Genomic DNA, 24,401 nt, shown 5'->3' with positions numbered 1-24,401 from the left:
ATTTCAGTGTTTTAATGGGTTGGGCATGGACCTTATAGATAGACCTATGGTACTATCCATTAGTAAATATGTATTGATCTGAAATTGAACAGTCTGCCTAAATGAATTATCACATACTGCTACCTTTGATTCACTTCCAGATATCTCACGTGACTTTTACACATGAGATGAATATAATTCCATTACAATAATAAGTTGTGCTAAAAACAAACAAAAGATAACTATTGGAAAATATATTGTGTCTGTAAAATGTATATAGTATGTATAAGATTGAAGTAGAAACGTATTAGTTTAGTCAAGTTAGGTGAGGGGTGGTAGGGTTAGGGACAATATTAAAAGAAAATATATAAACAAATATATATATATATATAAAGTTCAGTTTTTTTCTACATTGCAGAATAATAGTGAAGACGTCAAACTTTGAAATAACACATATGGAATCATGTAGTAACGAAAAAAGTGTTAAACAAATCAATATATAGTTTATATTTGAGATTCTTCAAAGAAGCCACCTTTTGCCTTGACAGCTTTGCACACTCTTGGCATTCTCTCAACCAGCTTCAAGAGGAATGCATTTCAATTAATAGGTGTACCTTGTTGAAAGATAATTTGTGGAATTTCTTTCCTTCTTAATACGTTTGAGCCAATCAAAACCATCAAGCACTATGATGAAACTGGCTCTCATGAGGACCACCACAGGAAAGGAAGACCCAGTTAACTCTGCTGCATAGGATAAGTTCATTAGAGTTACCAGCCTCAGAAATTGCAGCCCAAATAAATGATTCAAGTAACAGACACATCTCAACGTCAACTGTTCAGAGGAGACTGCGTGGACACTAGACCGGTGGAAATCTGTCCTTTGGTCTGATGAGTCCAAATTTGCTGTGTCTTTGTGAGATGCAGAGTAGGTGAACAGATGATCTCCGCATGTGTAGTTTCCACCGTGAAGTATGGAGGAGGAGGTGTAATGGTGTGGGGGTGCTTTGCTGGTGACACTGCCTGTGATTTATTTAGAATTCAAGGAACACTTAACCAGCATGTATTATTTCATAGTTTTGATGTTTTCACTATTATTCTACAATGTAGAAAATAGTGAAAATAAAGAAAAATCCTTGAACGTGTAGGTGTGTCCAAACTTTTGACTGGTACTGTATATGTTTTATAAATACATTATGGGGGATTGGAAATGATGCAGACAATTATATAGATGAAGCCACAATCTATATGTAATATTAAAGCCCAGCCCTAAAGATCAAATAAATAAATCATGCACTTTCAAATAAACTATAATTCTTTCATCGTCAAACGTAACTAATTGAGACATGGTTTTGATATACCAAACGATTGTACCCCAATTACCATTAATAAAATGTTTTACGCAAAGAATAGACACACAATTGTTATGAGCGCGCTGATGTAATTAACTTGTGAGATCCACGGCTGTGCAAACATTGGCCGACAGCTTTCCTGCGTCTCATCAAGAATGTCAAACGCTCCTCGGTCACAGGCTCACAGCGGCCACTGGTAGGAATGTCTGGGTTTTGTTTAAACTCTGCTGCTTTCATCGCTTCAATCTATTCGTTTCAATGCTGCGCTTCGCTATTTCCCGGACCCTGAGAATTAGCCTACTCCCTTAACTCATCACTCAAGCCACCTATCACCGCTTTCCTCTCAAATCAGTGTAACTATAGGTACTGAAGCAGTGCCATCGAACTTCAAAACCCGCCCGTCTGGGATGGATTCACCGCGGTTTCTCACACAATTTCTACCAAGTGTCAGGGCGAAATAGTTTGCAGGTATTTATTTTCGTGGGGACTGTGGTGAGAGAATTTATACTCCTATATTTTGTTTCCTTTTTATAGGTGGAATAAAGAACTTCGCACCAGAACATATATTATGGGAATGTATATGCATTTGCTGCTTTTGCAGTATTTGGTTTCGAGTTTTATGTGCAATGCTCTCGCTTTCGTCGAAGAACCCACAGATAAGCATGCGAAGTCGGATGGATATTGCGGCAGGATTTTACGGGCACAGACACAGGGTACACGGAGAGATGGCTACAATGAGTTTCGGCTAAGAGTAGAGGGGGACCCCGAAAACTACCAACCTGCTAGCATCTACAGAGGTATGCAACTAGAGCACATTTTACTTAGTTACTTACTTGGCTTTTGTTATATCCACCAAATTGAAGTGGCTTTGAAATGACAACTATCAGAAAGTAGCTTACTCCAGTAGCCTAACACCAAAGTCAAGTTTAAGTTCCGTGCACAAGTGACTTCATTTCGTAAATGTAGCCAACCAGAGTAGGCTACTTATCACACCTCATTATGTCACTTGAAATGCAAAACATATAGGGACAGTTGGAAATTTACAGGGGATGGGGTTGGTCCAACTCAAGGTGTCATAAAACAAATGCACCACCCCTCCCCAATGCAGTGTTCATTTAGGCACTCTTAAAAATATATATATATATATTCTAGTCTTAGTCATTTTGACAAACATAGCCCTAAGTCTGAGTCAGATTTGTAATTTAAATAATGATTTAGTCTTATTGTCAAAATAGCACAAACAGTGGCCCATTTTAGTCAACAAAATGCCCTTTCATTTTAGTCACATCACATTTGTATTGCCTCCATTAATTTATAGTAAACAGAAATCACTGACTTCCATTTGATCAAACATACATAGCCTTGTCATACCAACATATTCTTCTGCATAACATCATATTTTCTTCCAAGCATAACATATTTTCTTCCCAACAGAAGAAGTACCGACAAGTAAATAATATATAACAATTATCTGGCCATGTACGGGGACCTAATTCAGCCTACCTAGATATTGCATATTACATACAAAACAAGCACACACACAAGCAGAGAGAGTGGGAGAGTAGTACAATCACCAGATGCAAAGTAGTATGGGTTGCACCTCTGTCACTCAGTTGTCATTGTTATCAACGTTCCACGGACGTTGCAGCCACATTGATGTCCAAAAGTAGAATGGGGCTAATGACTTTGAACTGGAGCTAATGACTGTTTCGCCCAGTGATGTAGTCGAGTCACTAAACCTCGAGTTCCAGGTACCTTGTGTTCGAGTCCGATTAAATAATGAGTCACCAATGGTCGAATCACGAGTCAAGTCACAAGTCCCTATGGCTGAAGTCCTCGTGCTTGAGTCCTGGTTCAAGTCTGAGTCACTGGGTCCACATTAATTCAAAATAAAGTTATTTACCCAGTCAGATATAGTGTAGTGGGATTTAGTCAATAAATTGTTCGCTATTCATTTCCCTTTCTTTCCATGCCACCAAGGCCACGTTCAGTTGCAAAACATACCTGAACGCTGCAGATAGAAATTCTATTAACAGAGCCAACATTATTTCTTATTCAAAATGTCAGAGAGGCATGTTTGTTCTACATAGAATATTTCTATCTGAACGTTCCAAAACGTTGCTTCCTGCTGAACGCGCCCCAGGTTTTTAGCTATAGCTAGCTAATGAGGTAACATGACTGAACAAGGTGTTGCCTAAACAAATAGTTAACTGTCCAGTCAGCAAGTAGCCTAATTTTTAGAAAAGCCCGGTATACGCTTTATGAATGTAAAATGCACAATAGAAAGAAAAAAACGTAGCGCTGATATTGTGGGTTATATCTTTTATATGGTAATGGCTAGAATCAAGCAATTTTGTCAAGAGCATATGAGGGAGACTTGGTTAGTATGTTGGTTACAGAACCTGGCTATGAAATACAGTGGGATAAGTGTGAGGGTTGAGTGAGACTACAAATTCAACAACTTTTCTATACTCAAGGGAGTATTGTATTGTTTTATTTTCCTAAAGCAGCTTGTGCTTCTTAACTAGGCAATGGGTAACTAACTAGAAGTCTGGTGGTGACTAGTTAGCTACATGGAAGCAAGCATTGCCTGCGCGATATGTGTATTCGAAGCCTGTCTGCCCACACTCATCGCTTGCTCGCCTGCAGCTCACCAGCTGATGTAGGCTAGGGTGAGTGTGCCACGTCCTTCCCACTGCTGAACAGAACTGTGCTGCTAATATGAATTGTGCTTAATACTGAAAATCTCTCCAAAAACTTTTGTCCATTCCATTTAGTAGTCAATGTTAGTCAACTGAAATTATTTATATTTTTGTTAAGTTGCAGTTTTTTTCTGGTTCTATTTAGCAGTTCTAGTCATGTCAATTGAAAAATCGATGTTTGAGCAATATTTTGGTCACTTTTTGTTGACACAAATACTGCCCCAATGTAAAAAAAAAAAAAAAAAGGAAAAAAAAAGGTTTTCACATAACCCTCCCCTTGCACTTTAGCATGCTTTTGTGGCACAGTCAATGCCACACAGGGCTATGGGCCAGAAGGTTGCAGGTTCGCCGACCACCGTGGACGCACGCACTCTCTCTGCCTGTTTCATTACACTAAGATCAAAGTCGGCTGCAGACAATGATCAGCTAGGGGGAAATCAGATTTTCAACATTTTGATGCCATATGTATAATTATATAAAATATATGAAATTAATTTTCCACAAATTTCCTGTTCCAATGCACCACGCAACCAATAAACAAAGCATAATGACTCCGGCACTTTACATTTTTAAACATCACAATAAATAGACTGTCAACCTCGAAAAACAGAAAATACCCCTTTCCCTATCTTGTAGGCCTACCCAGTATTAAATGCTTTTAAATATTTTTGGTGTTTTGTAACGGATGTCTCTTTCCATTCATCAAATGGCCACTGCACATTTTGGATTTATTTTATTTGTCAGTAATTTTTTGTTGTCTTTGGGATATACAATTTTTTTTTAGATATGCACGTTTTACGTATTTTCTACCAGCATGTCACATGTGCAAGCAGAGGGAAGACAAGTCTAGACCACCGTTACTCCACACACAGAGACGCATACAAAGCTCTCCCTCGCCCTCCATTTGGCAAATCTGACTATAATTCAATCCTCCTGATTTCTGCTTACAAGAAAAAAATAAAGCAGGAAGTACCAGTGACTCGCTTAATACGGAAGTGGTCAGATGACACTGATGCTATGCTACAGGAGTGTTTTGCTAGTGCAGATTGGAATAAGTTCCGGGATTCATCCAATGTCATTGAGGAGTATACCACCTCAGTCACTGGCTTCATCAATAAGTGCAACGAAGACTTCATCCCCACAGTGACCGTACGTACATTTCAGAAACAGAAGCCATGGATTACAGGCCACATCCGCTATACACTTATAAGAAATCCCGCTATGCCCTCAGATTAACCATCAAACAGGCAAAGCGTCAATACAGGACTAAGATTGAATCCTACTACACCGGCTCTGACGTTCGTCGGATATGGCAGGGCTTGCAAACTATTACGGACTACAAAGGGAAGCACAGCCGAGAGCTGCCCAGTGACGCTAGCCTACCAGACGAGCTAAATGCCTTTTATGCTTGCTTCGAGGCAAGCAACACTGAAGCATGCATGAGAGAACCAGCTGTTCAGGACGACTGTGATCACGCACTCCGTTGCCGATGTGAGATACTTTTTGAAATGTTTTTTAAATTTGATTTAACTATGCAAGTTTAAACAGGTCAACATTCACAAAACCGCAGGGCCAGATGGATTACCAGGACTTGTACTGGCAAGTGTCTTCACTGACATTTTCAAACTCTCCTGGACTGAGTCTGTAATACCTACATGTTTCAAATATCTACATGTTTCAAAAGACCACCATAGTCCCTGTGCCCAATAAAGCGAAGGTAACCTGCTTAAATGATTACCACCCCGTAGCACTCATGTCGGTAACCATGAAGTGCTTTGAAAGGCTGGTCATGGCTCACATCAACACCACCATGATGGAAACCCTAGACCTACATCAATTTGCATACTGCCCCAACAGATCCACAGATGACGTAATCTCAATTGCATTCCACACTGCTCTTTCCCACCTGGACAAAAGGAACACCTATGTGAGAATGCTGTTCATTGACTACAGCTCAGTATTCAACACCATAATACCCACAAAGCTCTTCACTAAGCTAAGGACCCTGGGCCTAAACAACTGGATCTGCAACTGGATCCTGGACTTCCTGACGCCCCCCCCCCCCCCCCCCCCCCCCCCCCCAAGTGGTAAGTGTAGGCAACAACACATCTGCTATACTGATCCTCAACACTGGGGCCCCTCAGGGGTGTGTGCTTAGTCCCCTCCTGTACTCCCTGTTCACCCATGACTGCATGGCCAAGCACAACTCCAACACCATCATGAAGTTTGCTGACGACACAACAGTGATAGGTCTAATCACAGACAATGATGAGACAGACTGAAGGGAGGAGGTCAGAGACCTGGCAGTATGGTGCCAGGACAACAACCTCTCCCTCAATGTGAGCAAGACAAAGGAGCTGATCGTGGATTATAGGAAAAGGAGGGCAGGACAGGCCCCCATTAACATCGGGGCTGAAGTGGAGCGGGTTGAGAGTTTCAAGTTCCTTGGTGTCCACATCACCAATGAACTATCATGGTCTAAATACATCAAGACAGCTGTGAAGAGGGCACAACAACACCTTTTCCCCTCAGGACACTGAAAAGATTAGGCAGGATCCCAAGATCCTCAAAAAGTTCTACAGCTGCACCACTGGTTGCATTTTCGTCCCAGGATGGCCCAAAAAATTGTCAAAGATATGTTTTTACACTGCTGCTACTCGCTGTTTATTATCCATGCATAGTCACTTTACAAATTACCTCGACTAACCTGTGCCTCTGCACATTGACTCGGTACCGATACCCCGTTTTTATATAGTATCGTTATTGTTACGTACTTTTCTTTTGTTACTATTGGATTTCCAACATTTTTTAACTTTTAGTTTATTTAGTAAATCTTTTGTTAACTCTATTTTCTTGAACTGCATTGTTGGTTAAGGGCTTGTAAGTAAAGCATTTCACGGTAAGGTGAAATGCGACAAAGGCGTATGCGACTTACGATTTGACACACACATACACACAGTGTGAAGATTTTTAAAAGGGACCGGGATTGCACTATAAAGTCGAGGACCTATTTCCATTGTGGTCCCTATTTTATTTTACATAAATACATATATACAATTTCATAGATGCAGACAAATAATGCTTGAGGGGGAGTTTAAAGTACAATTCTTACAAGTTTGTCTGTAGTTTATGTTTTATATGTTTGGGGCTGCTGGTGAACCATGATGTGGAGGCATAATCAAAGTGACACTGGACTAGCGCACTTGCCATTGGGGTGTATATAGCTAGGTTTTAATCCAATTGGTCAAAGATTTTCATGCAAATATTCAAAAATGTGCATAATAACAATATGCGCATTTGCGAGTTGTTTCCATGCTGTTTAATTAGTGGGCTACCATCTTGAAAGGTACGGGGAAAAAATATATAAATGCAACATGTAGTGTGGGTCCCATGTTTCATGAGCTGAAATAAAGATCCCCCAAATTTTCCAGACACACAAAGCTTATTTCTCTCAAATTTAGTGCACAAACTTGTTTACATCCCTGTTAGTGAGCATTTCTTCTTTCCCAAAATAATCCTTCCACCTAACAGGTGTGGTATATTAAGAAGCTGATTAAACAGCATGATTATTACACAGGTGCACCTTGTTCTGGGTACAGTAAAAGGCCATTCTAAAATGTGCAGTTTTGTCACACAACACAATGCCACAGATGTCTCAAGTTTTGAAGGATCCTGCAACTGGCATGCTGACTGCAGGAATTTCCACCAGGGCTGTTGCCGGAGAATTGAATGTTTATTTCTCTACCATAAGCTACATTCAATGTCATTTTAGAGAATTTGGCAGTACGTCCACAAGGCCTCACAACCACAGACCACGTGTAACCATGCCAGCCCAGGACTTCCACATATGGCTTCTTCACCTGCTGGATCTTCTGAGACCAGCTGATGAAACTGAGGAGTATTTCTGTCTGTAATAAAGCCCTTTTGTGTGGAAAAACTTATTCTGAGTGGATGGGCCTGGCTCCACAGTGGGTGGGCCTGGCTCACCCATAGCTTTGTCCCTGCCCAGTCATGTGAAATTATAGGACAAATTGGGAGAATGATGATCTGGAAGTGACACCGCATCTCAGTATCAGAACTTAAAATACAGCCAGACTGGCCTGCTAATGTTCCTTTCTAGACCTTATAAACGGTTGAGAGTAGACCCACCGCAGATCCAAATGTAATGAAACATTAAAATCACAGGGCTTTATGGCTGTTATTCAAATGACATTTTCACTGCAGCCTAGAGTCGGATTTTGTACTCAAAAACAATAATGCAATTCTTCATTGTATTGTCCCCAAATAAGATCAATTGACTCAATTGTTGCTAAAATGGGAAGAGGTTTGTTCATGATCAGGCATTGCTCTGCTTTCTTTACCTCTAAATCAACCAGACAGGTTCTACAGGTTCTAGTTGGCGCACCTGGACTACTTGTCACGTTCGTAGTAACGATGAGACCAAGGCACTGCGTGATTTGAAAACATGCTTCTTTATTTACGAAGAACACTAACAAAACGACCGTGACGCTAATAATAACGAGGGCTGACATGCAACTACACATAGACAATCACCCACAAACCAAAATGGCAACCTAAATATGATCCCCAATCAGATACAATGATAAACAGCTGTCTCTGATTGGGAACCAATTCAGGCCACCATAGACCTACATTTACCTAGACAATCCCAAAACCCCATAGATATACAAAAAACCCTAGACAAGACAAAAACACACATACCACCCTCGTCACATCCTAACCTAACCAAAATAGTAAAGAAAACAAAGATAACTAAGGTCAGGGCGTGACACTACTGCCCAGTTGAATGGTCATGTGCGGCAAAAAGGACATACAGTTGAATTCGGAAGTTTACATACACTTTGGTTGGAGTCATTAAAACTTGTTTTTTCAACCACTCCACAAATGTCTTGTTAAACAAACTATAGTTTTGACAAGTTGGTTAGGACATCTACTTTGTGCATGACACGTCATTGTTCCAACAATTGTTTACAGACAGATTATTTACATACACTAAGTTGACTGTTCCTTTAAACAGCTTGGAAAATTGGAGGGGTACCTGTGTATGTATTTCAAGTCCTACCTTCAAACTCAGTGCCTCTTTGCTTGACATCATGGGAAAATCAAAAGAATGGTGAGAAATTGCAAATCAATCCCAGAACAACAGCAAAGGTCCTTGTGAAGATGCTGGAGGAAACTAAGTATCTATATCAACAGTAAAACGAGTCCTATATCGACATAACCTGAAAGGCCGCTCAGCAAGGAAGAAGCCACTGCTCCAAAACCACCATAAAAAAGCCAGACTACGGTTTTGCAACTGCACATGGGGACATACTTTTTGGAGAAATGTCCTCTGGTCAAATGAAACAAAAAAAGAACTGTTTGATCATAATGACCATCGTTAAATTTGGAGGAAAAAGGGGGAGGCTTGCAAGCTGAAGAACACCATCCCAACCGTGAAGCACGGGGGTGGCAGCATCATGTTGTGGGGTGCTTTGCTGCAGGAGGGACTGGTGCACTTTACAAAATAGATGCCATCTTGAGGATGGGAAGTTATGGAAGCAACATCTTAAGACATCAGTCAGGAAGTTCAAGCTTGGTCGCAAATAGGTCTCCAAATGGACAATGACCCCAGCACACTTCCAAAGTTGTGGCAAAATGGCTTAAGGACAACAAAGTCAAGGTATTGGAGTGGCCATCACAAAGCCCTGACCTCAATCCCATAGAAAATGTGTGGGCAGAACTGAAAAAGAGTGTGCTAGCAAGGAGGCCTACAAACCTGACTCAGTTACACCAGTTCTGTCAGGAGGAATGGGCCAAAATTCACCCAACTTATTGTGGGAAGCTTGTGGAAGGCCACCCGACACGTTTGACCCAAGTTAAACAATTTAAAGGCAAATACTAATTGAGTGTATATAAACTTCTGACCCACTGGGAATGTGATGAAAGAAATAAAATGTGAAATAAATCTTCTCTCTACTATTATTTCGCATTCTTAAAATAACGTGGGAATCCTAACTGACCTAAGACAGGGAATTTTTGCTACGATTAAATGTAAGGATTTGTGAAAAACTGAGTTTAAATGTATTTGGCTAAGGTGTATGTAAACTTCCGACTTCAACTGTAGGTCAATTAAAGTTGTTCCCGAACAAAGCAGCACATATCACACTTAGATGTCAGTAACATCCATTTCAGTCTCTCTTACGTTTGGTTTTGTACACCCCTTCACACAGCTGAAAATTCAATATTTTAGTAATGGAAATATTTTTCACAGCGGTTTATTTGGTACAATGATTTTCTACACTATACTTGCTTGTTTTGTCACAAACTGAAATGTAGCGAACTATTAGAATTCTAGCAACCAGGAAATGGCCCACATACATGTAGTAGGCTCCACCGGCTGAGTTTGTTTCTCTCTTCTCAGTACCTGGGAGGGTCTGCACTTGGGATGGGACTACTTACTTTATCTTTGACCTATATTCTCTTAACTCCCCTCCTTTCCTGTTTCCAGTGACTCTGTACGCCTCCAGTCCCTCCTATTTTAGAGGCTTTACACTCATCGCTCTGAAGGAGGGGACGGAAGGAACCAGAGACGACCACTATGCTGGCAAATTCCAGGTAATATACTGTGCATGTTTTCTGTGCTCATATTTTAGTAATTATCTTTGTATTACAAAATCACCACAAAAAAAGAGTCAATACATTCCTCCTAAAACCTCAGTAAGAACAGCTAAACGAAAGAGTTGTCTCTCTCGCTCAACTTGCGATGAAAATACACCACCTACTGAGTGAGCGAGTTCTCCAACAGTGAGAACAAACATCCTTAACTACCTCATAATGTAAAAAGGAACAAACCATCCCACAACCTGCTTAGCTTCAGCCCACACTGGCTCCTTCGTCTCCTTGAGTGTGTAACCGTTTTCTACTCTCAAGGTTTGAATCCCATTTTCATTGGCATCTTCAAATGTCCCTAATGCTACCCAAAATAGATAATCAAATACATTCAATATGCATTATGGTCCTGTTGAGGTCATGACATGATTATTAGAATCACATTAATACTGACTTGTTTTTAGGTCTTTGTAGAAGTTGTTGTCAATAATGTTACATTTCATTAAATATCAAGCAAACCATTCACAGCTGGGGGGGCAAGCCCGCAGCCCGCCCAATGCATTGACGGTGTATCTCAATAGTAGCCACCATTTATTTGTATATTTGAGTGATATAAAATAAAAGTGTACTATTTATTGCCTGACAGGTATGTATAGTTTAGGTAAATTTTCCATCCATTGTGGGCTCTGCCCGTCAAACAGAAAAAGGGCAAATTTGCCTGTGTATCGCTAAGCTAGAAATTGATAACAACCTATTGTAAAGTGGGACTGATTGTCATCATTTAATTGCACAAATAATTGACAAATTATTCAATGAGATCAGCATGACACAGCACATTTGATTTCCCATCCTAATGAACATCTGCTGGGAGATGTGCAAAAAAACGGCCTCATTCATTTGAAATAAAACTAAAGTATGTGTAGATAAAGTTAGTAAAATACTCCACTTGTGCCTTAGACCTCAGAGAAACAAACACACAGATTTCCTAACCCTCCTCGCTCTTATTTATCTAGGCCAGAGAAGTTATTACCCAGGGAAGCAAGGGAAGCAAACTAAGTTTGTTTGGAGAGAGATGAGCCCAGATTAGATATAACCTTGTGTTTACAGAGATTAAAAGCATCACTTTGTTTCTACGTTGCTATGGATAGACGGACAAGCTGACTCAGTTGCATATCTGCTCGTTAGGTCAAAGAGGGCGAGTGCATTACATGTAGCAGGGATAATACACATTAGCGGTGGATGATCTACAGTGGCAGACTCCTTTAGTGAAGGAATATTATACCACAGCAGGATATGACATAGTGAGGGGGAGATGGTCAACAGGTCAGGGGAAATATATGGTCACCTTGACCAAGTTTCAATAGCCCCCTGTGTCATAATGACCATGGCGTCTATCCTGATAAAGGTATAGTTGTACCACTCATTTAATCACATTTTTAAGAAGCAGAACTGAACTTCACACCTTTTCCAAAGGAAAAACATTTGGCCTGCTTTCTTTACAGCATCATACTGTTAGATTTGGGTATGATTGAGGAACTATCTTCCTGTAGCTCAGGACCTGAAACAATGATATGCATATTCTTGATACTATTTGAAAGGAAACACTTTGAAGTTTGTGGAGATGTGAAATTACTGTAGGAGAATATAACACAATAGATCAAGATAAAATAAACAAAAAAACATGATTTTATTTTTATTTTTGTTGCATCATCTTTTAAATGCAAAATAAAGGCCATACATTGAGGTAGGAAGCTGGGAATAATTTAGATGTTGTCCACAACAGGGCGACAGTGTGTGTGCAAAGTTTCTGACTGATACATTCAAGAATGAGAGAGCTACATAATATGTAATATGAATTCTCCCAATTGGCGCAGTGATCTAAGGCACTGCATCTCAGCGCTAGAAGCGTTGCTACAGACACCCTGGTTCGAATCCAGTCTGTATCACATTTTTATTTTTATTTTATTTTTTTAAGTCTGCCAGGTGTCCCTCACGAGTTTGCCTAAATGTACCCAAGTGGCCGAATTGGTCAATTTACTATTTTCTACCATGTAGAATAATAGTGAAGACATCAAAACTATGAAATAACACATATGGAATCATGTAGTAACCCAAAAAAGTGTTCAACAAATCTAAATATATTTTATATTTGAGATTCTTCAAAGTAGCCACCCTTTGCCTTGAGGACAGCTTTGCACACTCTTGGCATTCTCTCAACCAGCTTCATGAGGTAGTCACCTGGAATGCATTTCCATTAACATGTGTGCATTGTTAAGTTAATTTGTGGAATTTCTTTCCTTCTTAATGCGTTTAAGCCAATCAGTTGTGTTGTGACAAGGTAGAGGTGATATATAGAAAAAGGCCCTATTTGGTAAAAGACCAAGTTCCATATTATGGCAAGAACGGCTCAAATAAGCAAAGGGAAACAACAGTCCATCTTTACTTTAAGAGTGTGTTTTCTGTCCAAGTGATCTCCTTTTTTAAAAGCTTTTCTCACAAACCCAGCCAGCGTCAAAGCTTTTAATGGAAGGGAACAGCAGTAGTGTTACCATTACCATCACAGCTGCTGTATTTGTATAAAGCACAGTTCATTGCTGTTTTTATTTGGACCAGAGATTGCACGCAACTGTTATTTAGTAGCATCCTTGAGCTAGCTCTCAAGGCTGAAGCTCACTGCAGCATGACATTGATGTTCTGTTTTATTTTTTTTACATTTAAAGTCAATCTGCTAATAAAGTATACAGTAATATGAGGTATAACTCTATATATTGATTCTCTAGTACTGTAGCAAACATGTTCAGACATTTGTACTGTTTGAAAAATATCACATAATAAGATTTGATATCAGAGATTGCTTGAACATCTCTACGGGTTTCCGTAGTAATGTAAGTGTTTGATTGATAGGAGGCTCAAGGCAAATGTTTAGTGCTCTCGAGTCTGGAGATTTCCATCGAGATCGGAAGAAACACGCTACTTTTAAATCACATGTTGTGACATTTTAAATATTGTGTCAGAAAGTTACATCCGCCCTGAGTCTTTTGCCAAGCTATCATTTATTCCATGTCTTGATTTCCTCCATCTGCATCTCCTTGAAAAGACACATATACTTTAGCAGGCGCTGCGAAGCATCTGTGTTTGCTGTGTCACCCGGGATGGAATGACTATGAAAACAGCAGTGTTCAGCTGCTCCTCCAGACTCCCCCTCCCCCTACAAGACAATGGAATCATTCCCTCCTCCTTCCCACAGGGTAACAAATAGATATAGGCTGGGTGTTCTGTAAGAAAAGCACAGTTTCCGAAGTAACTCAACTCCAAGTTCAGCTTCCTCCTATAAATGTGTTGTTTTCCTCAGCACTGTCAGTTGTTTGTAGCTGCCTGTGACTGACAGGACCTCAATGGTGAAGAGGCACAAAAAGACATTTCACTATGAGTATAATGAGGCCTAAGGAATACTATGGAGGAATCCTGGTGGAGCTTATGTGAGTCAGAGAGAGAAAAGAGAGAGCCACAGAGAGAAAGAGACAAAGACAGAGAGAGTGAGAGATACTAGTTATAGGGAGGGAAGACTGGGCTCACGGGTGCCTAGACAGAATGCAAATTGAAACAATTGTCAGTATCAATGAAGACTTTTTCTTCTTCTTCTAAAATACCCCCAGAAGGAATTCTTCCTCTTACACAAATTTATCAAGGAAAATTGCTTCCCTCCCTTACTTTCTGTCATGTGTAAAGCATCTGGCTGTTAGATCAATATGATTGTGGAGTCAGGGCAGCTGGCGAACATTCAACGGGGCCCCAGAGGTCATCTCTGTGTGAGTCTGCTGCTCGTCACGCCTGGCTTTTATTACTCTCATGGCTGTGACATAGAGGGGGACTGGGCTGGACACTCCATGGACTCACAACACTGTTTTACCACTGTTTCATTGCGTAATTTGGAGTATAAATAAATTTAAATAATTGTATTACTGTCCTACTTTCAATGACAGGTGAAGGGATGCCTAGATTGTTATACACTGTACACTCAACTGTCAGTCAACCAGTCACATTTGTAGAGAGATGAGGTGAAACAACATACCTACAGTGGAATTCAATGTCATAATGTATTACGACAACTCTGTTATTGTCACGTTCTGATCTTAGTTCCTTTGTTTTGTCTTTGTTTTAGTATGGTCAGGGCGTGAGTTGGGGTGGGCAGTCTATGTTCTTTTTTCTATGATTTGGGATTTCTGTGTTTGGCCTGGTATGGTTCTCAATCAGAGGCAGCTGTCAATCGTTGTCCCTGATTGAGAACCATACTTAGGTAGCCTGTTTTCACCCTTGAGTTGTGGGTGATTATTTTCTGTTCAGTGTTTTTTCAGCACCATACAGGACTGTTCGTTTGTTGTTTTATTTGTTTTTGTTCAGTGTTCATTACGTTATTAAAAATATGAACACTTACCCCGCTGCGCATTGGTCCTCACCTTCCACCAACAATGGCCGTTACAGTTATCTATCATTTTGAACTGAAGACATCTGAGTTTTCATCAGTTTTAAGAGAAGTTGTTCACATATCAAACTACACAAAACAGATTATTACAGTACGTGTAATGCCAGTGTTGGCATCTGAAAAGGATTCCATATGAAAACATTCAGCCACGTGTGACTGTGAAATACACTATTGATCCTGGTATGAGGGCGTAGTGGAGTGTGACGCAGCAGCGAGTTGACAACAGAATACAAATTACAGCCTGTCTAAAACACTAAACCATTGGTTTATTACAAGGAGCCCTGAATTATAGCATAGATCAATAATGAAAATGAATCACAAGTCTGAGTTGTGATAATTAAAACATTCAACTTTATCGGCACAGACGTAGTGAGCAGAGCACCATGGGTGAAAATTAAAATACATTTCTCAAAGATTCGTGATCTATTTTTGAAAATGGAAAATGTTATTGACTCAAATGACTTTTTTTTGCATCTATAACTGTGTGTGTGGGGGGGGGGGGGGGGGGGAGTTTTTTAAAATGGTTTATTCTTTTGCTTTTTGTCCATAAAGGGATTTTGGTGAGAAGTGTTGTAATTCTGACTGGTTTCCTGTGTTCCCTAGATCATAGATGAGGAGGACACCCAGTTCATGACCAACTGTCCCCCGGCTGTGACGGAGAGCACCCCCCGCAGGAGGACCCGGATCCAAGTGTTCTGGACAGCACCACCTTCTGGCAGCGGCTGTGTCATCCTCAAGTCGGTACCTTTTAAGAAAATACTGATACTATTACAACAGTTATTACACTACTACCACTACCATTAACCACTGTTACTGGGATTTGTTCATTTATTTGTTTGCTTTTGCAGAAGCAGCAGGCAATTCTTTCTGAGTTCCACAAAAAGCACAAAACAAGTCACAAAAACACTGTGTGTGTGTGTGTGTGTGTGTGTGTGTGTGTGTGTGTGTGTGTGTGTGTGTGTGTGTGTGTGTGTGTGTGTGTGTGTGTGTGTATTTAATGTGTTTGAGTGTCCCCTCAGTAATATTTCTTATTTAAATCTAGAAGAGAAGCATTTAGTTTCTCGTCAACCATCATCCAGGAAAGACTGGCATGCATGTTGTTGATGTAAGTTCTGTATGTGCAAGGAGCAATGCTCTGTTTTGAGCCAGCTACAGCTTTGCCAAGTCTTTCTTTGCTTCACTTGACCATATTACCGGACAGTAATCAAGATGGGACAAGACCTGTTAATGCTAACAATTATTTGTTTCAGAATACTGTTTCTCAATATTGATACAGATGTGGTCAAATATGCTAACATTTTTGTTTCAGATTACTATTTCTCAATATTGATACAGATGTGGTCAAATATATTGGCACCTTAGCACAATTCACAATTTCTTCTAAAATAAGAACAAATTATTATTTACAATGACAGTCTGGCAAGAGGCAGAATGCCTCTTGTGGGGATGGGGGCTGGGATAAAAAAAATAAATAAAAAAAAAAACATTGTAAGACAAAACGGACAACACAGACATATGACACTGTCAACAGCACAAATACAACAGCAAACAAAGTGTGTGTGTGTGGAGGCATGTGTGTGGTGTGTTTGAAGTTCAACAACATGCTTCCTTACATATGGCAACGCAAACTAGTGACATCAGGTGACAAACTAGAGACAACTACATGTCTGCGTGTTGCTAGTGATGTCCACCCGACAACCCTGTAGAGATCACAATGGTGAGTTAGACATCTCAGATTGGTGACCAAACGAGGGGCTGCATGATACAGAGTCAAGAGCCTTCAGTGTAGAGCTTGAGGCTTGCACATACATAGTATCACCGTAGTCCAACACAGAAAGACGTTTGACGAATCAACTCTTTTCTGGCGGCAAAGAAAAAACGAGCTTTATGCCAGTAATAAAACCCAATACGCATCTTGAGTTTCCTGACAAGGCTCTTTACATGGGTGGTGAAGCGCAACTTATCATCTACCCAAACTTCCAGATATTTGTACGTCTTCACTTGTTCTATAGAATGGCCTTCCAAGGTAGTAATTACATGGTTTTCAGAGTGTTTAGGATGGGAAAATACTATGCATTTTGTTTTTAAGGAATTCAGAAGAACCTTCAAGTCATACAGATTCTGTTGAGTGCTAAACACTGTTTGAGCTTTTTCAAAAGCCAAAGTCAAACTGCTGCAACTTGAATAGAGAATAGAATAGAGAACTCTATGGTGTCCGACTTACAACCATCACACACTGGATTCGATTTGACATGTAGTTTACAAATCACTACAGAGCATGACCAGTAATCCCAATACACTTCAATCTCTGCAGCAAGACAGTATGGTCCACAGTGTCAAATGCCTTTGACAAGTCTATGAATACAGACACACAATGCAGCTTCTGATCCAGGTCACAATGCCTATCATTCAAAACCCTCAAAGTGTGTTTTGACAGTGCTGTAGGCCTTAAGGTAGGCCTTAAGCTGCTTATTGACAAGGGACTCAAATACCTTTGCCAGGACAGGCAATTTAGATATGGGCTGATAGTTATTAGAGAATGTTTGTTGCATACATCCTGGAATAGTTTATGGAAATAAGAAAAGGCTAATTCAACATCGGGGATGAATTCAACTCAATTCCAGGCAATTAAAAAAAAAACTCTTGAGTATCAAACTGCAGTTTGATGATATGTGGAGGTAGTTTAGGAACCATCCCTTACATAGACAGTAGTACAGTGATAACTTATATAGTTTGCAAAACACCAGAAGCATTAAAACAATGTGGAGTGTTGTTTGAAATAAGATCAATCAAAGACCATTTTAGAGGACACTTTGCATTCAACCTTGTTGCATTGTGAACAATCGGAGTTTATCAGAGTTGGATGTCAACCAATCTAGGTTCAGGTCACCCATAAGCACAAATTGAGATTTGACATTCTGTGAGTGTAATCAAAAAATACAGTCCAGGAGCCATCAATAGCAGATGAGGGTCAATAACAACAGGAGACAACACGATTCAAGGATGCGCAGGGATTTATGTTGAAAGACAGATATTCATATTGCTTGGGTTTGGTAGAAGAAGTCAGAATGATCGCTGAAAACGTCTTTATGTTAATAGCAACACCACCACCCTTAGATTTTCGTTCAGACCAAAAAACATTGTAACTATCAATGCTGTCGGGCTGTATCATCGCCTGGTACGGGAACTGCACCGGCCGCAACTGCAGGGCTCACCAGAGGATGGCTTCCACGCGGTTACGCAAACCCTGCACCTTAGAGGCTGCTGTCCTATATACATAGACTTGGAATCACTGGCCACTTTAATAATGGAACACTAGTCACTTTAATCATGTTTACATACTGCTTTACTCACCTCATATCTATATACTGTATTCTATTCCACCATATTTTAGACAATGCCACTCCGACATGGCTCAATCTAATATTTACAGTACCAGTCAGAAGTTTGGACACACCTACTCATTCTAGGGTTTTTCTTTATTTTGCCTAGTTTCTACATTGTAGAATAATAGTGAAGACATCAACACTATGAAATAAAACATATGGAATCATGTAGTAACAAAAAATGTTAAACAAATCAAAATATATTTTATATTTGAGATTCTTCAAAGTGCCACCCTTTGCCTTGAGGACAGCTTTGCACACTCTTGGCATTCTCTCAACCAACTTCATGAATGTATTTCAATTAACAGGTGTGCCTGAATTTGTGGCTCGAATGTATTAAGGAAAGAAATTCCAATCAGTTGTGTTGTGACAAGGTAGTAGAGGTCGACCGATTAATCGGAATGGCCGATTTAATTAGGGCCGATTTCAAGTTTAAATAACAATCGGTATTACAATTTTATTATTTTTTAAATATATTTTTTTATACCTTTATTTAATTAGGCAAGTCAGTTAAGAACACAGTCTTATTTTCAATGACGGCCTAGGAACTGCCTCGTTCATTGGCAGAACGGCAGATTTTCACCTTGTCAGCTCGGGGGATCCAATCTTACAGTTAACTAGTCCAACACAATAACGACCTGCCTCTCTCAATGCACTCCAAAAGGAGACTGCCTGTTACGCGAATGCAGTAAGCCAAGGTAAGTTGCTAGCTAGCATTAAACTTATCTTATAAAAACAATCAATCATAATCACTAGTTAACTACACATGGTTGATGATATTACTAGATATTATCTAGCGTGTCCTGCGTTGCATATAATCTGACTGAGCATACAAGTATCTGACTGAGCGGTGGTAGGCAGGATCAGGCGCGTAAACATTCATTCAAACAGCACTTTCATGCGTTTTGCCAGCAGCTCTTCATTGTGCGTCAAGCATTGCGCTGTTTATGACTTCAAGCCTATCAACTCCCGAGATGAGGCTGGTGTAACCGAAGTGAAATGGCTAGCTAGTTAGCGCGCGCTAACTAGAGGGACAGAAGCTATACTGTTACACTGGCAATACTAAAGTGCCTATAAGAACATCCAATTGTCAAAGGTTAATGAAATACAAATGGTATAGAGGGAAATAGTCCTATAATTCCTATAATAACTACAACGTAAAACTTCTTACCTGAGTTGTGGAAAAATGGCTTAAGGACAACAAAGTCAAGGTATTGGAGTGGCCAGAAAGCCCTGACCTCAATCCTATAGAAATTGTGTGGGCAGAACTGAAAAACCATGTGCAAGCAAGGAGGCCTACAAACTTGACTCAGTTACACCAGCTCTGTCAGGAGGAATGGGCCAAAATTCACCCAACTTATTGTGGGAAGCTTGTGGAAGGCTACCCGAAACGTTTGACACAAGTTAAACAATTTAAAGGCAATGCTACCAAATACTAATTGAGTGTATGTTAACTTCTGACCCACTGGGAGTGTGATGAAAGAAATAAAAGCTGAAATAAATCTTCACTCTACTATTATTCTGACATTTCACATTCAATAAACTGGTGATCCTATCTGACCTAAAACAGGGAATTTTTGCTAGGATTAAATGTCAGGAATTGTGAAAAACCGAGTTTAAATATTTTTGGCTAAGGTGCATGTACACTTCCGACTTCAACTGTACATGTACTGTAGTTATTACCATGCATGAGATTCTCAAATTGTACACTGTACATTGAATATACATTAATTCACTGATCATGTACTCTTCCTTGGTAAATAAAGGTCCAGTTCAGGTATGAATCTCTGATACATTATTTTCAGTCATATCAAACTCCATTATTTGAATGATGCTGTCTGCATGTATGTATTACAATTAATAATTTCAACAGTGTTTACCACTCCTGCTCCTGGGACATCAATGATTACACATTGTAACTATGCAGTAGACTAGAAACATGATTTGTAATTCATATATGCATTAAATAAATGATGCATATCTAACTCCCTTCTGCATTAATCTGAGGACACAGGATAGTATTTCAATGAGATACTTAATTTCAACCAGTGGAGAATGTGAAACGCTTTATTGAAAGAAGTTCATTATCCAGGTGTTATAAATACATAATACATGCATTATAATTATGATAATTGTAATATTATATAATACAAGTTCAATCTGGTGTGTGCATTATAAAACGAGGAAGAAAGACGAGGTGGGGAGATAGGTGTAGAAGACAGAAAGGAACAAAAGATAAGAACAGCTTAATGAATTAATGAATTACACTGCTACACTAATATTCTCTCAGTTCATCACAATTGCGGTGTCTCCTAACCAGCATTGGGCCCCCAGTTGGCCCGAAGGTTACCTTAAGAGTGGGTGAGGTGGCGATGACAGGACTGGCTTCCTCTCTCACATCAAAACATACCTGCAGACGAGAGACCGATGAATAGAGAGAGACCATGGAAGAGGGAAAGGAACAAGATGGGAACAACAACAATTTGTTGCAAGTTGGGGAGGGGGGCTAATTGCTGAACAATAGACTATTCAACCTACCAAAGAATAGTCTAATAGCCGAGCTAGGTGTGAAAAAAAAACCTATCACAGACCAGATTTGCCCTAATGACCAAAGGGTAGCTTGCTTCTGACTTCTGACTTTTTCTGGTCTAGCGATCGATGACAAAGGAGCTCGTTGCCCAGACTTACATAATTACAAAGAGGAGATTCTCCTGATTTAAAATGGTGCCCGACTTGAAAAATAACCAAAATATTCACAGTGAGATATTTGGCGAAATAGACCAGCATGCATCTCCGTAGGAAACAATGGGGGGAGCTCAGCGTTCCAGGGACAAAAAGTATTTTGGGGTTAGCATTTGATGACAACCGAGCTAGCTTCCCAGGCTCACAATTAGAAAGAGGAGATTCTCACGATTAAAATGGCGTCTGACTTGAAAAAAATCTAAATATACACATTGCGAGATATTTGGCAAAATAGACAGATATGCCTATGTTTCCCCCATAGGAAACGATGGGAAGACCGCAGAGTTCCAATATTTGTTGTTGTTGTTGTTTACATTTTAACTATAAAACAACGTAAGCAGGTCTCATTGCCAACAATAGCGAAGCAGGCATTGTGACGTTGAACAAATAGCTGGGAATAGAACGTTCGGAAGGTGATTTGGTGCCACAGTGCTCAATAGGAGCTGGCAGGGTGAAAAATGCAATGAACTACTTGGATGAAATGAACTAGTTTTTATCAAAAAAGAACGTTGTTTAGAATTTCACGTATCCAGCCTACTATCAACACGGATTTCAGAGCACTCTCGTCTGAGTGTACCAGAGCGCAGAATAATCCATTTACGACCGCTCAACACCTGTTGAATATGACCGGTGTCAATAAACGTCGGGAAAAAAGCGCAATTAAATTGTTTCCAGTACCACATTTACAGTCACCAACGCTCTGGTTAACACAAAAACTGCCTTACCAGCTCAGCTAGGGCAAGTAAAATGGTCAGAGTGGTCTCATTTGTGTCTGGAAGTAGCTAGCAAGCTAGCCAACATTAGCTTGGATGCTTGACTGTCGTTATAAGGCCAGACCGCTCAAATCAACCTTACTCCTCGGCCCGAACGTCCAGTGTGCCCTCCGAGAGCGAAACGGTCTGAATGTACAATCTGACAATGGTCTGAATTTATGAGCGTCACGTTGTACAGCGCCATATTGTCTGTTCCATCCTAGCGGAAACCCAGAGGGTTTGATGTTGCGACGTTTTCTCCAGACGTGTCGCTTGGCATTCAGGCCAAAGAGTTCAATCTTGGTTTCAAGCGTCATACCTAAGAAGACTGTAGTCGCTGCCAAAGGGTCTGAATACTTATGTAAATGTGATATTTCATCTTTTTATGATAAATTATGTGGTATTGTTTATAGATTGATTAGGGGGAAAAAACATTTATCAATTTTAGAATAAGGCTGTAACGTAACAAAATATCTCAAGTCTAGGGGTCTGAATACTTTCATAAGGCACTGTATGTAAAAATTGATTCTCCAATAAAATCCCTGGTCACACTTGTAGGCGATATCATGATGTTAGCTAGCATAGCTTATGCGCAGAAACATGTCATCCGGTCTAATGGTTGTGTCGCGCCAAACTGTGAATGTGCAGCCGTAAAATTAAATTAATGTTTCTGGCAATTTTGTAATTTGAGATGGAGCTGAATTTGTCAATGACCTTCAGAGCCTTTGGGAGGGATTGAGCTACATCATCTAGATAAAGTTAGATATTGTCGGCGTGTAATTAGATAATGTCATCTGTAGAACAGAGCTATTGGTGTAATTTCTTTACGTTGTCGAATTGCCGTGGCCAGGGGCTCCATAGACAATACAAATTGCAGAGTTGAGATGGGATCACCTTGCCTGCTACTTCTATTCTAAATGGAACAGAGCAGGTAATGCATGTTATTACTATGGCTGAGGCATTAGCATATAGTATTTTAATAATATTACAAAAATTGAAGCCAAGTCCCATATGTTTAAAAACTGACCAAAGATATGACCATTTTAGTATATCAAAAGCTTTTTCTGCGTCGAGATATATCATTGCCCAATGAGCTTTAGTTTCTGATGAAGAATGTTAGATCTGTAATAAACGATAGAGGTTATCTGAGGATAATAATTTTTTTAACAGACACGCTTTGGTCCAGATGTACAAATTTGGGTAAGTACTTTTCGAGACGGGACAACAGAATTGTTTAATATCTGTATTTATCAAAGGTAGAGGGCAATAGTGAGAGCACTGGATGGCGTCCTTAACTTTTTTTTTTACAAATGTAAATTACCGCTGTATTTACATCCTTTCCAAATGAACCCTTTTGTGAACGGCTCTGCTAATCATTTCAAGTAACAGTGGACTTAATTGGTTCCATATTTTTAAATAGACCTCAGAAGAAATACTGGTGATTTTCCTTTTATTCATGTTATCCAATGTGGGCTCCCAGCAAGTTGATGTAGGCTTCCAGTAAGCTGGCTTCCTCAGTTTTTATATCTTAAAAAAAAAGACAAAATCTGTCTTGGTGTGGATATACAATAAGAGAGGTGTACAATTCATTATAGAAATGGGAGAATCTTTGGTTAATTAATGTTGGTTATGATAGTAATTCACCTGATTCAGATTCAATAGTTGCAATATCTGCTAATTGATCATTACTGAGAAGCTTGTTAGACAGATTTTTGTCCCGCATGTCCAGAATGGCATTCAAATTTCTCCCGATAACCAGTTGTCATTTTTTTTTTTAGGCGGTGGATCAGCTTTACTATTGCAGATAGATTGTTGCGTCCGTCAATGTAATTGTCTGTATCATTTCAAATCCCCCATAGATTTTTTTTGGTAAATATATATATATATATATCCATATGCATACATAAACATTCATACATATACATATAAAAAAAGTATTTAGTCAGCCACCAATTGTGCAAGTTCTCCCACTTAAAAAGATGAGAGAGGCCTGTAATTTTCATCATAGGTGCACTTCAACTATGACAGACAAAATGAGAAAAAAATCCAGAAAATCACATTGTAGGATTTTTAATGAATTAATTTACAAATTATGGTGGAAAATAAGTATTTGGTCAATTTCAAAAGTTTATCTCAATACTTTGTTATATACCCTTTGTTGGCAATGACAGAGGTCAAACGTTTTCTGTAAGTCTTCAGAAGGTTTTCACACACTGTTGCTGGTATTTTGGCCCATTCTTCCATGCAGATCTCTTCTAGATCAGTGATGTTTTGGGGCTGTTGCTAGGCAACACTGACTTTCAACTCCCTCCAAAGATTTTCTATGGGGTTGAGATCTGGAGACTGGCTAGGCCACTCCAGGACCTTGAAATGCTTCTTACGAAGCCACTCCTTCG

At 39.7% G+C, this 24,401-nt stretch overlaps 1 protein-coding gene across 1 annotated transcript in view; it reads left to right on the top strand.

Moving 5' to 3' along the window:
- Positions 1-1,471: 1,471 nt before the first annotated feature.
- Positions 1,472-24,401, top strand: part of LOC139407782 (spondin-1-like) — a 131,108-nt gene continuing 108,178 nt past the window's right edge. Inside the window, exons 1-3 of the mRNA XM_071151647.1 lie at positions 1,472-2,125; positions 10,542-10,648; positions 15,729-15,862. Of these exons, the coding sequence (XP_071007748.1) occupies positions 1,897-2,125; positions 10,542-10,648; positions 15,729-15,862 (470 nt within the window). The 5' untranslated portion in view covers positions 1,472-1,896. The remainder of the gene's footprint in view (positions 2,126-10,541; positions 10,649-15,728; positions 15,863-24,401) is intronic.

This window comes from Oncorhynchus clarkii, chromosome 1 (genome assembly GCF_045791955.1).
Source record: "Oncorhynchus clarkii lewisi isolate Uvic-CL-2024 chromosome 1, UVic_Ocla_1.0, whole genome shotgun sequence".
NCBI lineage: Eukaryota > Metazoa > Chordata > Actinopteri > Salmoniformes > Salmonidae > Oncorhynchus > Oncorhynchus clarkii.
This window is presented reverse-complemented; position numbering and strand designations above follow the sequence as displayed.